This window comes from Helianthus annuus, chromosome 13 (genome assembly GCF_002127325.2).
Source record: "Helianthus annuus cultivar XRQ/B chromosome 13, HanXRQr2.0-SUNRISE, whole genome shotgun sequence".
Classification (NCBI taxonomy): domain Eukaryota; kingdom Viridiplantae; phylum Streptophyta; class Magnoliopsida; order Asterales; family Asteraceae; genus Helianthus; species Helianthus annuus.
The window spans coordinates 96,934,822-96,951,017 of record NC_035445.2 but is presented as its reverse complement, the minus strand read 5'-3'; the positions used below and the strand labels follow the sequence as shown (position 1 = coordinate 96,951,017).

The 16,196-nt window shown below is 35.1% G+C and overlaps 1 protein-coding gene across 1 annotated transcript; it reads right to left on the bottom strand.

The window, feature by feature from the left end:
• Nucleotides 1-7,978: 7,978 nt before the first annotated feature.
• On the bottom strand, nt 7,979-9,652 carry LOC110868182 (gibberellin 20 oxidase 1). The gene is made up of 3 exons (XM_022117290.2): nt 8,958-9,652; nt 8,541-8,862; nt 7,979-8,463 (listed from the first exon to the last, which is right to left on the bottom strand). The coding sequence occupies exons 1-3, from the start codon at nt 9,500-9,502 to the stop codon at nt 8,200-8,202; spliced, it is 1,131 nt and encodes a 376-aa protein (XP_021972982.1). The 5' UTR covers nt 9,503-9,652; the 3' UTR covers nt 7,979-8,199.
• Between the last annotated feature and the right edge of the window lie 6,544 nt (nt 9,653-16,196).

The window sequence follows — 16,196 nt, the reverse complement described above, 5'->3', positions numbered from 1 at the left end:
GTTAGCGCAGAAACCTAGGAAACTCTAACCCATAGTTACAGCCAAAAAAAGCGGCAAACTAATTTTAAAATAAACAAGTTTCGGTGTAACATATGTAACAATCCTATGCAACACATGTAACAGTCATGTTACACAAAACTTGTTTATTTTTTTTTTCAAAACTCTTAAAAACATGTATGTTACATGTTATATTTTTTTCAAAAAGAATGTTGGGAAGTAACTATGAGTTTTCTCCCAATACTTTGGCTCATTTACAAAACGATCCTGCTCGGCTAAAAATAAACACGATTTTTTCAAGTAAGCGACAAACTTTTTGAATAACTCTAAGCCTGTGCGTTGTGTCCATTTATGTGTCTGTGTTCGCAGGCCATGGGCTTAATGTGTCGTTTTGAGAATGCACTTGCATCACTCATAATTTATAGTTAGTAATAACTTGCTGTTGAAGGGTTACCACTTAGTGGCTGCGACTAGGATGCAACTATACTACTCCAAAAAATCTTGGTACTATTGTTCGTGGTTGTTGCTGACGAGAAACACCATGGTTGCTACCACTTGATTGCAACTTGGTATTTTTGTGTGGTTCCTACTAATTGTTCATTTCCAGTTGCTCGTAGGTTGCTGGCAATGAGCTCGATAGGAAGTTGTACTATTGCAAAGTTCCCAGCAACAAGTTATTGTTGAGCTCAGTAACCATTGATGGTTCCTATGCTCACTGCTATCCAATAACAACTCAGTTACTACGAAATAAGTTGAAACATTAGGCCTTACACTTTCCGTAAGTGATGACTGAATGAGTGGAGTTGTTGCGCATACTCTTATATGTTTATGATCGATTAACAAATGGTGGGATTTTAAATTTTTTGAATATTAGAATAATTATAGGTTAGGGCATCCTATAGATGGTAAGTCTTCATTGTGTTTTTAGCCTTATCAATTATGGACAAAAAGACAAAAAAAATAAAGTGGTAAAATCTTTTGGTAAAGAAATCTAACTATTCATGAGAAGACCAAAGTGATTCATTGGAACTTAAAAATCTAGTGCATGTATGTGTAGAAGGTGTTGGAGGCTTGAACCAAACGTGAAACAACATTTAAATAGCTATAGGCTATAAAATAGCCTTTTTAGATGACCTAAGGTCGATGGATCAATCGTGGAATTGATCACATATCAGACAAACTATTTCCTCTTTGTGTCTGTAAATAGAGGACAACCCCAACCTTTCTCATTCACCCATTTTGCACATAACACTTCGAAATACACATCTAATTATCATCTCTCTAGTTCCCTTGATATTCATACAACAAATCAAGGAGGGTTTGAAGATCTAAGGTCAAAGAGTATGAAGAAGAGTTGTTCTTGGACTATTAATATTTCTAGTCTTGTGTTGAAAGGTTATCACTACCATTGTTAGAAGTTTGTAAGCGAAATCACTAGGATTAGTGAATTATGAGAGAGGTTAACGCTACCTCTTGATATTAGTGTAATGAAGACGGGTATTACTACCTTTGTATAATGAGATGTTGTAAGGTACCTTGGCTTAGTTAAACGCTTGTGTATCAGTGATCTCTTTTGTTCAAGCAACCGCATTTTAATGTGGAGTATATGACACGCTAAATTCATGACGAATACCCTTTTCATTATAGAAATCATTTATTCTTCCATTCTTAAATCCTATGTCGTTATTAGTGTGAATTCTTCCAACCGGCAGATGATACAAATTTCCTATCGTCAATATTAACATCTTCAAATATTCGAACGTCTCATCTTTAGATTCCAAGAACATCACCCATGTGAAACGAGAATACTCATCGGATGAAAACAACCAGGTAATAAAGATCACCACGATACTTCTGACATTTATAGGAACGAATAAATCCCTATGTAGTCTATACATTTTGAGCGTATGAGATTTATGTCTCTACTTTCCCTTCTTGCAACTGATACGGTTGTCGTTCATGTGAAAGCGACAAACATTTACCCATTCCACCAACTTACTCTTTTTCATATAATTCATTTTTCTTAGATGAATATGCCCCATTCTCCACTGCCATAAAATCGATTCTTCAACCATTACCATTGTTAAGAAACATTGTGCCTTTGTTGAAGTAGTGTATGCAATGCTCATGTTGAGAACGTAGAGATCATTCTCTCGATGACTTCGCATGAGAATCCACTATTCTAGTTTTTTTTAAACCAGGTTTTAAATCATACACTCTTTTTCGTTAAAATGTGTTGAAAACTAATTATCCCAAATATGTGAAACACTCAATAGATTGTTCTCCAACTTGGCGATGTAGTTAACTTTATCAAGAGGAACCTTTCATTCGTCAATATTCCTTCTCCTGTAATTCTCCCTCCTTGTTTACTCACAAATCCTACGTACCCACCATTTATCGGTCTGACATGGTATAGCAAGGGGAGCATACCCGTAATGTTCCTGGAAGCTCCACTGTGCATAATCCACTTAGAAAACATGGACCTATGTGGTAGCCCTTGCACATGCAAGTAAATAAATAGTTGTCGAGGGAAACCCAAGCCTTTATGGTCTTGGGTTTACCAGTTTCATTGAAAATTGTTAAACTTTCCCATTTCCATGTTGGTTCCAATGAACCTCCCCCCTAAAGTTTCGACCTCTTTTGGTTTCCAACCCTGATTTTTTGAAAGCATTTGTTTAATATAGAGAATAGAATTAGCACTTTCTTTTATCACATTTTCATTACCGGATTGTTTAGAATTTTAACCACTTGACATTTTTCTTTTGTTGTTCACAACTTGTTCTTTGTTAACATTCTTATGTGGTTGTTAAACACGTGGTTTCGGAACTTCAATTTCTAGTGTTTTCACTTTGAGTTCATGCTCCAGACAATAATAAGACACATGTTTGACTTCCTTATAACGAAAGTAAGTTCTTCGGTCGGCGTGATTTCTTATAAATCTAACTTTGAGCATGTTCAGTCTCATGATAATACTGACGTCTGTTCTTGTAAAAATTAAGTATTTGGCTTATTCTCAAAAAGAACCTTCTCATCAACGGTGTTTGGTCCAGGTGTAAACTTATATGTTTTTGCTACTCAACCTAGGTTAGCAACTATTGTTCCCAAGTTGGTTATAGTGAACTTGATACCGATTATACTCTGAAAACCCTGTTGATTCCTATTGTAGGGTGGGAGTTGGCTACAAAGTTCATTTTTCCTACAAAGTGTAAAAAGTCATAAAACACCACAATTTGAGCCATAAAACACACTCAAAATGCACAAATAACAAAGTGGAGATTACTAAAACACCATATTTGTGGGTTTTGTGTTGTCTTTTGGATGATAAGGCTTTGATTATCGAATGACTAATATTAGTGTGTTTTATGTTGATTATCATGTTGTGTTTTATATTCATAATTCTACGATGGTGTGCTTGAAGTTTTTATGGACTGTTAAGGTTTGGATATTAAATTTTAGTTATCTTCATTCTGTTAATTGTGGGTTTTGAGTGTGTTTTATGGCTGAAATTATAGTGTATTATGACTTTATATACTTTGTAGGAAAAATGGACTTTGTAGCCGAACCCCACCCCCTATTGTAAACCCTCTGATTACCCATACCCTGTTAACCCTTTTGTTGGTCACCTTGAGTGTTGTAATCTCTAGCTTGATTTTGTTTAGCTTTCTAATTAAACCTTGGCTGATTTTTCTAAGCATTCTCTGATTGGTAATAGCTAGTCATAGGAAACCTCTTTGAATGGGTATTCCTATTGTTCGAGGAAATTGGTTTTGACACTTCTTTCTTTACCTCAGCCTTAGGTTTTAAGTGTATCTCTTGAATAACTTTGAACATTCTAAAATTTTTATCACAGTGTACGTTAGAAATGGGAAATTCTAGATCTAGGTAAATCTTATCCGACCCTTTAAGCTAATACATCACCATTATGTTCTCAGGATCACACATGATGTGATTGGCTAAAGGTATGTTAACTTTCTTCTCAAAATTTTAATTACCTATCCTCACAATCTGAAGCATCTTCTATCTCAACTACCTCAGAATTAATCACTTTCTTCATAACATAATTACAAACTGACTCATCACAATTTTTAAAATTATTACCAGATTTCTCAAAAGTGGCTTCAATGGTTTTAGGTAACACCTCAATTGGGTAAACCACCGTGGATAGATTGACTAAGTCTGCACATTTCTTACCAATGAAAGAACCCTTCAGTATGGAATGTTTAGCTAAACTGTATGTGGATGAAATAGTCTAATTACATGGAATCCCTTTATCTATTGTATCCGACAGAGCTAGTCGTTTACTTCTCATTTTTGGGCAAGTTTCTAAAAGGCCATGGAAACCCGACTAAATTTAAGTACAACTTATCACCCTCAAATAGATGGGCAAAGTAAAAGGATGATTCAGACTTTGGAACACATGCTTAGAGCCTATGTAATAGATTTTGGAGGAAATTGGGATGAACATTTGCCATTAATAGAATTCTCTTATAACAATAGTTAACATACAAGCATTAATGTTGCTCCATTTGAAGCACTCTATAGACGAAAATGTTGAACACCTGTGTGTTGGGCAGAGATAGAAGAAAGGCAATTGTCAGGACCTGAGATTGTACAAGAAACAACTAACAAAATAATTCAAGTCAAGGAAAGACTGAAAATAACCCGAGATCGTCAAAAGAGTTATGCAGATAATCGAAGAAAGCCATTAGAATTTCAACTTGGAGACAAAGTGTTGTTAAAAGTTTCACCCTGGAGAGGAATCATCAGATTTGGTAAGAGAGGAAAGTTAAGACCAAGGTATTTTGGACCATTTAAAATTCTTAAGCGTATTGGCCTAGTAGCTTATCAGGTACAGTTACCCGAGGAAATGGCCGGTGTACATGATGTATTTCATGTATGTAATCTAAATAAATGTTTAAATGATGAATCATTGATAGTACCTCTTCAAGATTAAGAGGTAAGTGAAAAATTAAATTTGTTGAGAAGCCTCTACAAATTGAAGATAGAGAGATTAAGAATCTCAAGCACAAGAGATTAGTTCTAGTCAAAGTGATATGGGATTCGAAAAGAGAACCAGAATATACTTGGGAACTATATTCAGAAATGAGACGAAAGTATCCTTACATATTCCAGTAAATCTCGAGGACGAGATTTAAAACAAAGTAGGGAGGATGTAACAACCCTCAAAAAGGACATGAATCATAACCAAGACCCCGAACGTGTAACACAGGAACCAACACGAAAAACAAGAAAAATCAAGTTTAAGCCTCGTCGCTCTACGCGACGGTGTTTGGTGTGTATGGTCGCGTGACGCGACACTTCATGGTACGACAGAAGACACGTGGCAGCTACGTGGTAGACCTATAGTATTGACTTATACCACCTAAGCCCTAGCTCACCTGGTCGCGCTACGCTACGCGATGGTGATGGAATAATTTGGTCGCGTGACGCGATGTTGTCAATGTCTGCCTATAAATTGGACGTGAATATGCATTTAGAAGTTGCTCAAAGTTTTCATTTCTTTCACTCTCTCTCGCTCTGTGCTACTCGGTTATTATACCCAAAACCCTAAACTCAGCTCCGTAGGCGGTGTTTTAACCATGATCACTGGTACGATACCCTGTCTGATTGATCGATAACCCATCAATGGATGCCAAAGTGTTTCATGTATAAGGCTATACTTTGTTAACTACGTTGTGGTTTTGATCTTGTGATTATTGTTAATGTTTGAATTGGGTTAATACACTAATACATGTTGCATTGTATGTTTATTAGGAACCCAAGCTTAATACCAGGAGGTTATAATAATCAAAACCCAAAATCTACAAAGTGAGTCATTCTCGTTTTCTCAAATGATTTGCAAAACCCTAAATTTTTTTCAGTTATACTATCAGTGATTAAGTTTTTGTATTTTGAAGTTATACTATCAGTGATTAAGTTTTTGTATTTTGAAATTACTGCTGGTATGTGGGGTTTTGTGTACACTACTTGATAATCTTCACTATCGGGACTGGCAAATGAATGACATAACCATGGTCACAGGAACTGCCACCGGGTGACAAATACTAATTTGAGTAATTGAAAGATATAAACAAATGTAAAAACCCTTAATGTTGTAATTATAACATTTGTCTTTTTATACAAGAGAATGAACTCACCAGTATTTTTCGCTGATAAAATGTTTTTAAACGCGTTTCAGGTAACTTACTGTGTAAGTAAAAGAAGCATGTTATTAAGCACTGAAGGCTTAAATAAAGTGGCTATGTTACCAGAATAAAGAAAAGAAATTATGTTTTGTCAAAATAAGGTTTATCCCTATAAAAACCTTTGTTTGTAATTTAGGTTTTATTCCAGCTGTTTAATATTAAACTTTGGTGTTGTACAATTCTTAAATTTTCCTAACTACGGTCCTGATGAAATTTTGTGCTGGAATTTAATAAACACCGGTACCACTACCTGCCGTTATCTGCTCACGGCTCCCGCCGAGGCTGGGATCGAGGGTTGTGACACAAACATATACGCACAAAACATCAATACACACATCCACACATATATATATATATATGCACACACATGTATACATGGATACATACAATTACAAATACATGTATATATACATAGACAAAGAGATATAGATATTGATAAACTCACGTTCATATATGTATACATACACATACATATATAAATACACACACGTGCATATACACATACACACATACACTTATACATAAATACATATGATACATAGACACATAATTATATAAATACACACATATATACTCATATACATACATACACACATTTACATGCGTTTAATATTTAAAATACGAATAATTATATAGGTTGATTCCGATACATTTATGTCAAATACTACACGAAATGTGTCATAACTTGACATGGATTTCTAATATGGATTTCTAATGGGATAATTAAGTTTATTAAAAAAACATTTTGTCATAAACGTGTAGGAAACTACAATCGTACATGGATATTTTGCTACGCTTTTGTGACAATCTAATGAAAAATAAGCATTTTGTTTCAAATATGTATAAAATATATTTATTTTTTATTATCATACTAGATTTATTATTATTTATAAATATGATCGTATATATCTTGTTGTATTTACGTTTGATAAAATTATGCACAATAACTTTTTTGACGTAAATGTGTTGCAAGTTGTGAAGCAAGTTGAACGGACCGTTTGACTTAACTAAAAACAAATATTTTGTCACAAATGTGTACGAAAAGTTATTACCTTCTCTATTTTTTTGCTTGCATTAGTATTTATTATTATTATTTGTTTCTTGTTGGTTACAAATATGTCGTAAATAATGTAAGTTTTTTCTAAATTTATTCGGTAAACAATAATAATTAACCTTTTGTAGATTATTTCTGACAGATTTGTAACGCAACTATCAATTGATTTGGGTTTTCTTAATTTCGGTCGCTGTTGCGTCGAAATTTTGTCATAAAATCTTGAAGTTTTTTCCGTAGGAAATTTGTCACAATTGTGTCGGAGTTTGTGACAAAAAAAGTGTAGGAAATTTCCGTAAGAAATTATTCAGTGGATGTGCAAAATAGGGACTTGCCACCTCACTTGAAGACTCACCATTCGACTATTGTGTTGCTATACCTTAGCTCCAATCCGAAGGACTGCATGCAAACAACGAATTGTACCTCTTTCCTCCATCGGATCAGAATAAAACATGTTGGAAGATGACCAAACCCATGTGAACGGCTCTATAAGCTTATCAAGAACTTGGTATTTTGTCATCTTTAAGTCTGGAACTTGGTGTGGCCAAGTTGCCGCATACCTTTCAGCCAATTAGGCAGGTAATTATGGCTGTCATGATTTACCATACAAAAACTTACATAAAATCAGAAAAAAACAAAACAAAAGGAATTAGTAAAGCATAGGATTCTCATGAATTATAAAATTTATTAATACGTTTCTTTTTTTTTTTCCTTCCATTTTGCATTTTTACATAAACAAGACATTTCATAAATAAATACGTAGATGGAACTTAAAATTATCCATTTTGTATTTTTACATAAACAACACATTTCATAAATAAATACCTAGATGGAACTGAAAAGTACGAAATCGCCTAACTTCTTACATGCTAAAAATGAAAATTACAAAATTGCCTGATGTATTTCCATACTCAATATGAAATTTCCTAATGAAAATGATGAAATTCATATATTTTTCTGTTGAATCCAGTGGGTGAAAGCTTGGAGGGTATTCATGTCGGCTCGGTAATGCTTCTGAGTGAATTCAAGAAAGGTAGACCATGTAAAATCTGGATATATTCTAGGGTTGTTTTCGTCCACTAGTTCATCTGGTGGGCTCACCACCTTATCCTTCTTTGGGCATAGAAAAAAGGCAAGTGATTTCCTATGACTTACGTTGTTAACCACAGCCCTATGTAAGCAGCTTTTGTATCTCCCATTTGAAAGTGCCTGAAAATGACAAACAGGTTACCGAAAAGATCCAAAAAAGGGAAAGAAAACAAAGACTTATATAGGGAAAAGCCTACCATGAATGTATCGCCGATGTTAACGATGAAAGCATTTTGCTTTGGCGCTATGGAACGCCACTCGTTGTCTATAAACACCTCTAGACCACCAACAGAATCTTGGTGAAGGATTGTTAAGGATGTTGGATCGCAGTGAGGGCCGGTACCTAAAGTGAGGTCTGGTTTTTGGCATCTCGGGTAGTAGTTTAGCCTCATTATCGAATCATTGTCTTCGAATAGTTCCTTGAAGTGAAATTGGCTTACACCAAGACTCATCCCTAATAATTCCATGATCTGAAGTGAAAGTGTATTCATTGCATTGCAATATTCTTGGTACACTTTCCTATAAGGATCACAAGAAGGAAAATGTGTCGAGTTAGAATATTTTCCGACGAATATACACATACTAACATACACAAGTATATATAAATTACATACCCAAGTCGAGTATATTCTTTTCCCATTGTGTTCTCAAAATAGTCCTTCACCATGTTGGATGAGTTATTTTCCGATGAGAATTGAAAAGAAAGTGTTTCTTTCCATGGTAGTTTAGAGGAGAATCGCCCGGTGAAGCTGCTGGCATATCCACAGCTCTCACCGGCTTTTCTTTGTGCTCTTTGTTTCTCCGGAAATGGGAGATCAAAGAACAAGTCCATGTACCTATGAGCATCTTCTATGAGGTTTACATTGACTCCATGGTTGGTTACTAGAAAGAAACCATGTTTCTTGCAAGCCTCACCAACGACCTTGGAGGTTTCCTTGGCTGAGCAAGATTGTCCAGAAAGGAAACCTCCTAGGTCCACTACATGAACCGCGAGTTCCTTGACTTTTTCGGAGTTGGGTTTCTCATTGTCGGGCCATATGAACTGTTGGGGTATGTTGGTTTCATGTTGTAGGATCAAAGAATCAAAAACTAGTGGTTTTTGTTGGTAATTCATGTATTCTTTTTGCAATGAAGGCATGGAAGATTTATTTTTGATCATGCAAAATCTATTCCTCTTGCATAGAGAGAACAGATGAGAGAGTTTGTAGCAAGATTTTTGCGATGTATGATAAAAGAAAAACCAAGGCCGTTTATAGGGGCAATGGGTGAACCCCACATATTTGGAACGTTGTAGGCACACAGCAAAAAATAGATAAAAAAATTGTATGTTTGCAAACAAGGGATTCATTATATTTGCAAGTGAGGAATCAATTTATTGACAAATTAAGAATATGTTCAAAGTCTAATTGTCTTTTGGAATGTTGCCAGGAAGTTGTTCCCGATGGAGTTTGGCTTTTCCTTTGGGAGCCCACCATTTTTAAATTTCCTCTCTGTCCACTAATAATAAGATCGCATGTTACTCCTTTTTTGGCTATAGTAAAAAAATAGTCTTTTTTTTTTCAGGATGGTGTTCTTAAATCTATAATGATTCGTTACTAGAAAATGTGTGATACATATTTATTATATTTTGCTACATGGTTATAAGATATGTGAATTTTGGGTTCACGTATTATTTTTCTCGTCAATACACGAGTGATGTTATTCTATAAAACTCACCTGTGTATCACCTTTTGTTCGCATATAATCAATCACAACTCGGGCTGGCCATAGATGGAGGTGTACGGAAAACAACAAGCCCTTTGCCTAGTTTGGTGCTTCTTAACAAACCGTTGAGTTTTATTGCATTGTTTCACTATAGTTCTCATGCATCCTCTTCATAGTATATGTTGGTTTGATAGGGTTTGCAGGTCGCTGAATGCCTACACATAGAGAGCCAAAGATGGTGGGACCGATGGCCACATGTTTATTTGCATTTTGTCCTAATGATGACAAATTGTATTAGGGGTGTGTACGGTTTGGTTTGGGTTTTGGTAAAACCAAAACCGAAATGTAGGTTTTTCGGTTTTTTAAAACTCTTTGGTTTCGGTTTTCTCAGGTTATTTCAGTTACGGTTCGGTTTTTTCGGTTTTCTGCTTACTCTAAATTGTATCACACCAATTCAACCACCATATATATTGAACACTTTGTACATCTTCAATAATTTTTAAGTTGAACTTGTTGTTAGCTTTGTTACCTTCTCACTATTTGTAAATTGAACTTGTTTTCATCTAATTAATTTAGTGATCGACTCCATTTTATCCAAGTAAAAAAGAGACGTTGAGAAGAAGGCTAAAATTGATTAGGGGTTTATAACTTGTCAAAATAGGTATCTAACTAAACAAACATGAACGTCATGTTCGTGTTTGTTTGCTTAGCTTTAACAAAACAAACGATTGAACACGAACAACTAAACGAATCGGGTTTAATTGTGAACGTGTTTGTGTTGTTTATATTTGTTCGTACATAATGTAAACAAACACTTGACGAACATAATCGAACAACAACCGAACATGATTGAGCATAGATGAACCTAAATGAGCGAAAACCATTTAAAGGTAACATAAAAGTTAATAAAACCATACCAAATTGCAATGGGTGGTATTTTAATTACATAAAACTAGTATAAATTGTAATGGGCCTAAAATTTTCTAAAGAACATACTTATACACGCATACACGAAAATAAACAAACTAACTTAAACAAATATAAACTAATAAACATATATGAATGTAACCAAATGAATTAAATGAGTGAACGTAAATGGACGTTCACGAACTTAAATGAACGAACGAGACATGTGTTAATGTTCGCTCGTATAACTAAATGACCCAAAAAATTTATTTTTGTTTATTCATTTGTTAAATAAAGGAACAAAAATGATTTTTTCATAGAGCGATTAATTGAATATCAGGTTTGTTTATACAAACCTGATATTCCCTAAACGTTGTATTACCATTATGTATCGTAATTGTAATACTCATAACAATATATTTTAGAAAATCAAAGGATAATAAATATACAATCGATGTAACTCATCATTTAGAGTTATTAGCTTCATTTAACATTTTTTATTGTATTAACTATAGTGAACATAATAAAATTATGTGTTACACATCGATCTTCAATAGCACTGAAAAACTACGTTACATGGTCAAAGTGGGGAAGAAAAATATATATTTGATTCGTGTATGATAAATGTAACTAAAACTGATTCTCCGCGTTGCTAGGGTCGGTTTTTAATGTGATTAAAGTGTACAGATTTTTTTTGGCGTATGTCCTTGAAGAGAAAACAATGAGCGATTAAATTTCCAGCCCTTTAGATACCTCCAACGTTGTTTTAGAAATTAATTGTAGTCGAATTTCATTGTGTGTTAATGTGGTTGAACACACATCTTACCGCAATCTTGTATTTATTAATCGTAGTTAGATCATATGAACTGTTTCAAATCAAACTTTTCAATTAGTTATAGACTTTTAGTTGATATATACACGACACAAATACTAAACTCATATGACTTCATAAAAATTAATTCTGCTTATTATTCATTTTTATTATATAATAAGGATGTTACCTCAAAAAATAAAATTAATTAAATAAATATAAAAATGATGAAAATTACAAGACTATTAATTTAGATTTTTAGTTAAGATATGTATGAATTTATTAGATGAGATCATATTCCACATGATTAGATATGATTATACATGTGAGCATGGTTGTAAAACAAGGTTTCCAAGGCCGAGTACTCTCCGAGTAGTCGCTACAAGGTAGGCTGCCGATGCGACTTTCTTTGACTCCGCCTAATTACTCAGAATCGGTCAAACGTGGTCAACCTTGGCCAAAATCGTATCTAGTAGGTCAACTTGGGCGGAGTTTAACTTAAAAAATAATAAAACATAATTTCTATGCTTATAATATTAAAGAATGAATATTATTTTCATGTATTTTGTTATATATATTAGTAAATTTATGTTATTTGACATATATTTAATTTCCAAAAACTAATTTCTTTATAATTTTACATGTCCGAGTACTCCCCGAGTACTCTCCGCCTAGGCCGAGTACTCTCAACTCCTCGGTCGACCGACTAGAGAGCGCCTAACGACTTTTGCAACCATGCATGTGAGTGAGTGACCGATGTATGTCACTATAATATTTACTATAGCTAAGCAATTTGTGAAGAGGGCGTGAGCTCCTTCCATCATGACATATCAGGCGCGAACAACATAGCATAGTGAAAGGGGGAGTCGGACATAGATGCGGGCAACATCACAATCGTAACATGTTTTCTGATTTTTTTTAAATTAATATATAAAACCAATCGTTTAGAATTATCTCAAACACACCTAGGTGACTGTGATATTATTTAGCCAAAATTGGTGTGTTGTCAACAAAATATATATCGGACTATGTAAAGGGTTAAAAAAAAATTAAAGGGTATCGGCACTAAAGAAAAACACAATGTTTTTTTTACAACTCCGTTGTTAACAAAATTTATACCAAACTAAATACATCCGTGTATTCGCTTTTTTTAAGGAACACAAATTATCAAAAGAAAGTTAAATTAAATGAATGGATACATCTATTATTAGGGGGTCAAACAATTTAAGAGTAGCTAAAGGGAGGGTAAGTAAATTGGTTAATAATAATTAAAATTAATACAATAAAAAGTTAATCTTTTTAAGTTGGTTAATACAATATATAATATTTTAATTAAGTTGGAAATTTTAGTTAAGTCGGCACATTATTTCTCCAATATGTATTTTCCAAATATATACATACATATAATATTGAAATTTTAGTTTGTTACTTTTTTTCTAACGATCGTATTTTGTTAAAAAAACACCAACTAGCAAGATACTAAATGAGAAAAAAAAAAAAAAAAAAAAGACTATATGAATAGAAGAGAGATTTTTAACCACTTTGTCCAAGTTAATTTACATTTATTCTTTGTACTCGTACACCAATAGAACGAGACACAAACCATGTCATCAAAAAGTGACACTGTCATAGGATGACTCTTCAAGAAAATAGTGTCATTCTGTAACTTTTAAATAGCCTACTAAATTACAAATATAATAGCTCGCACCAATTCTTCCTTAGCCAAACCAAATTATGGACGCAAAACACATTGAATATGATCTTCTATTTTCGTTTATTATCATTGATTGTTATTCTTTCCATATTTAGAGGATTTATTTCAAGAATGTTTGCTATTGGCTTTCCTATTTATTTTGTACCTTTGATTGAGAAATGATCAGAAAATTAATTTCCTCTTATCTTTGAATGAAGTTCTTTATGGTATCACAGCAAGGTTCGTAAACCTAGCTCTTGATCTCGATTCAGAAAGATGGCAGGAAATGACAATCAAAACAAAAATAAGGATGGAGAAGGTTCTAGTGGTGGGATCATGTATGACTCACCCTATTATCTTCATCCATCGGATTACCCCAAACAACTTCATGTTAATGAAGTCCTTATCGATAACAATTTTGCATATTGGAGTCAAGAGATGACAAACTTTCTGTTTGCCAAGAACAAAATAGAGTTCGTCGATGGGATGATCAAGGAACCCGAGAAGTCTTCAAAGGACTACATGCTGTGGATGAGGGTTGATGCAATGATAAAAGGTTGGTTGACAACCGCCATGGAGAAGAACATACGAAACAGTGTAAATTATGCATATACAGCATCAGAAATATGGACGGATCTGAACGAGCGTTTTGGGAAGGAGAGTGCTCCCAGGGCGTATGAATTAAAACAGAAGACCGCATCAACTCGACAAACGGTGCCTCCGTCTCAACCTACTTTACCCAGCTACGGTCCGTGTGGGACGAGGCAGAATCCATACACCCTTTCCCACGATGTACATGTGACAAGTTTGAATGTGATATGGGCAAAAGGATAACCGAACATCAGGAAAAGGAACATCTCTATGAATTTTTGATGGGCCTAGATCCCGAGTTCACGGTTATTAGGACGCAAATCTTAGCCACAAAACTGATTCCATCACTTGGAAACGCGTACCACATGGTGGCTGAGGATGTGAGACAAAGAGCTATTTCGGCCGAGGGAAGAACACCATCAGAATCCGCTGCGTTCAAGGCTGCACAAAGACGTGATTTTTCTTCAGGTCAAAACAGAGAAAAGGGCGATTCAAGGGCTGTGAAAGAAAACAACGAACACTGCACTTTCTGTGATAGAGATGGGCATAAGCGTGAGGGCTATTTCAAGTTGATTGGGTACCCAGAATGGTGGCCTGGGAAGAAAGGAGAAAGGTCGAAAGCCAAAGTCGGTTGTGTCGAGACCGAAGCAAGTCCCATCCCAGGTTTGACAAAAGAACACTATGAACTTTTCTTGAGGCACTTTTCTTGAACAAGTAAAGGCGAGGGTACAAAACCCGTAACTAATATGGCTCATAAGGAAGACGACGAAGGTGAGTTGATCTTTGATTCGGGTTGCAGGGAATATATTACTTTCTTATTAAACACCCTTACAAACATGATGCCCACTCCTTTCGAACCCCCTTGTTGTTATTCCTAATGAAGAGTCCATCCCGGTTAAGGGAAAAGGGGATTATACTCTTCCAGGCGGAGCAAAAGTGAAAGGCGTTCTTTATGTTCCAGAGTTCAAATGCAATCTTCTTTCTGTTAGTCGCCTTACTCACGACGCATTACCTTCTTTCCTAAATTTTGTATCATGCAGGGACTGCAGAGGAGGAACTTGATTGGTGTGGGTAGATGCTAAGGGGGACTGTACCGAATGAAGATGGCTCAAGTAAGAAAAGCTATGGCTACCACTAATGAGAGGTGGCATAGAAGACTTGGACATGCTTCTAAAGGAAAGCTTGCTAAAATGGATTTTCTCAAAACTAGTGTTATTGATTTGGGTAATTTTTGTGACTCATGTCCTAGAGCAAAACATACTAGACTGCCTTTTCCTTCCAGTTTTATTAAAACTTGTGCTCCCTTTGATTTGGTTCATTGTGATATTTGGGGGGGTTATCGAGTACCGTCATATACAAGGGCCAACTTTTTCCTTACGATAGTTGATGACTTTAGTAGAGCGGTGTGGACATTTCTCCTTAAATACAAAAGTGAAGCAAGTCAATGTCTTAAAAATTTTCACAAAATGGTTGAGGTAAAGTTTAAGAAACAAATTAAACGGGTTAGGTGTGACAATGGTGGGGAGTTTACATCTAACAACATGCAAGAATTCTATAACGAAAAGAGAATTTTGTTAGAAACCACGTGTCCTCGTACTCCCCAACAAAACGGTGTTGTAGAAAGGAAGCATAGACACCTGCTTAAAACCGCTCGCGCCCTAAGGTTCGGTGCAAATCTTCCAAAAAGATTTTGGGGAGAATGCATTCTAACCGCGGCATATGCAACTAATCGCCTCCCATCCAAGGTTATTAAAATAAAACTCCTTTTGAGCTAATATGGAATGAAAAACCAGATTATGATCTTTTAAGGGTTTTTGGGTGTCTCGCTTACTTCAAAAATACTGACACAAACGGAGACAAGTTTGATGAAAGGGGGAAGCCAGGAGTCTTTCTTGGATATCCTCCTAGAACTAAGGGTTATAAAATCCTTGATCTCGAGACTTGGAAAAGAGTGGTTAGTAGGGATGTTATTTTTCATGAAGAGCATTTCCCTTTCAAAAATGTCGAAAAGGAAGGTGACAATGGAAACGAGGAACCAATCGTTATCCATGATTGTCACTTTTGTGATGAACCGGTTGTCACACAAACTGAAGCCCAAAATCCCACTACACAAGTGGACCATGACCAAACAAACAATGCTGAGCCCGG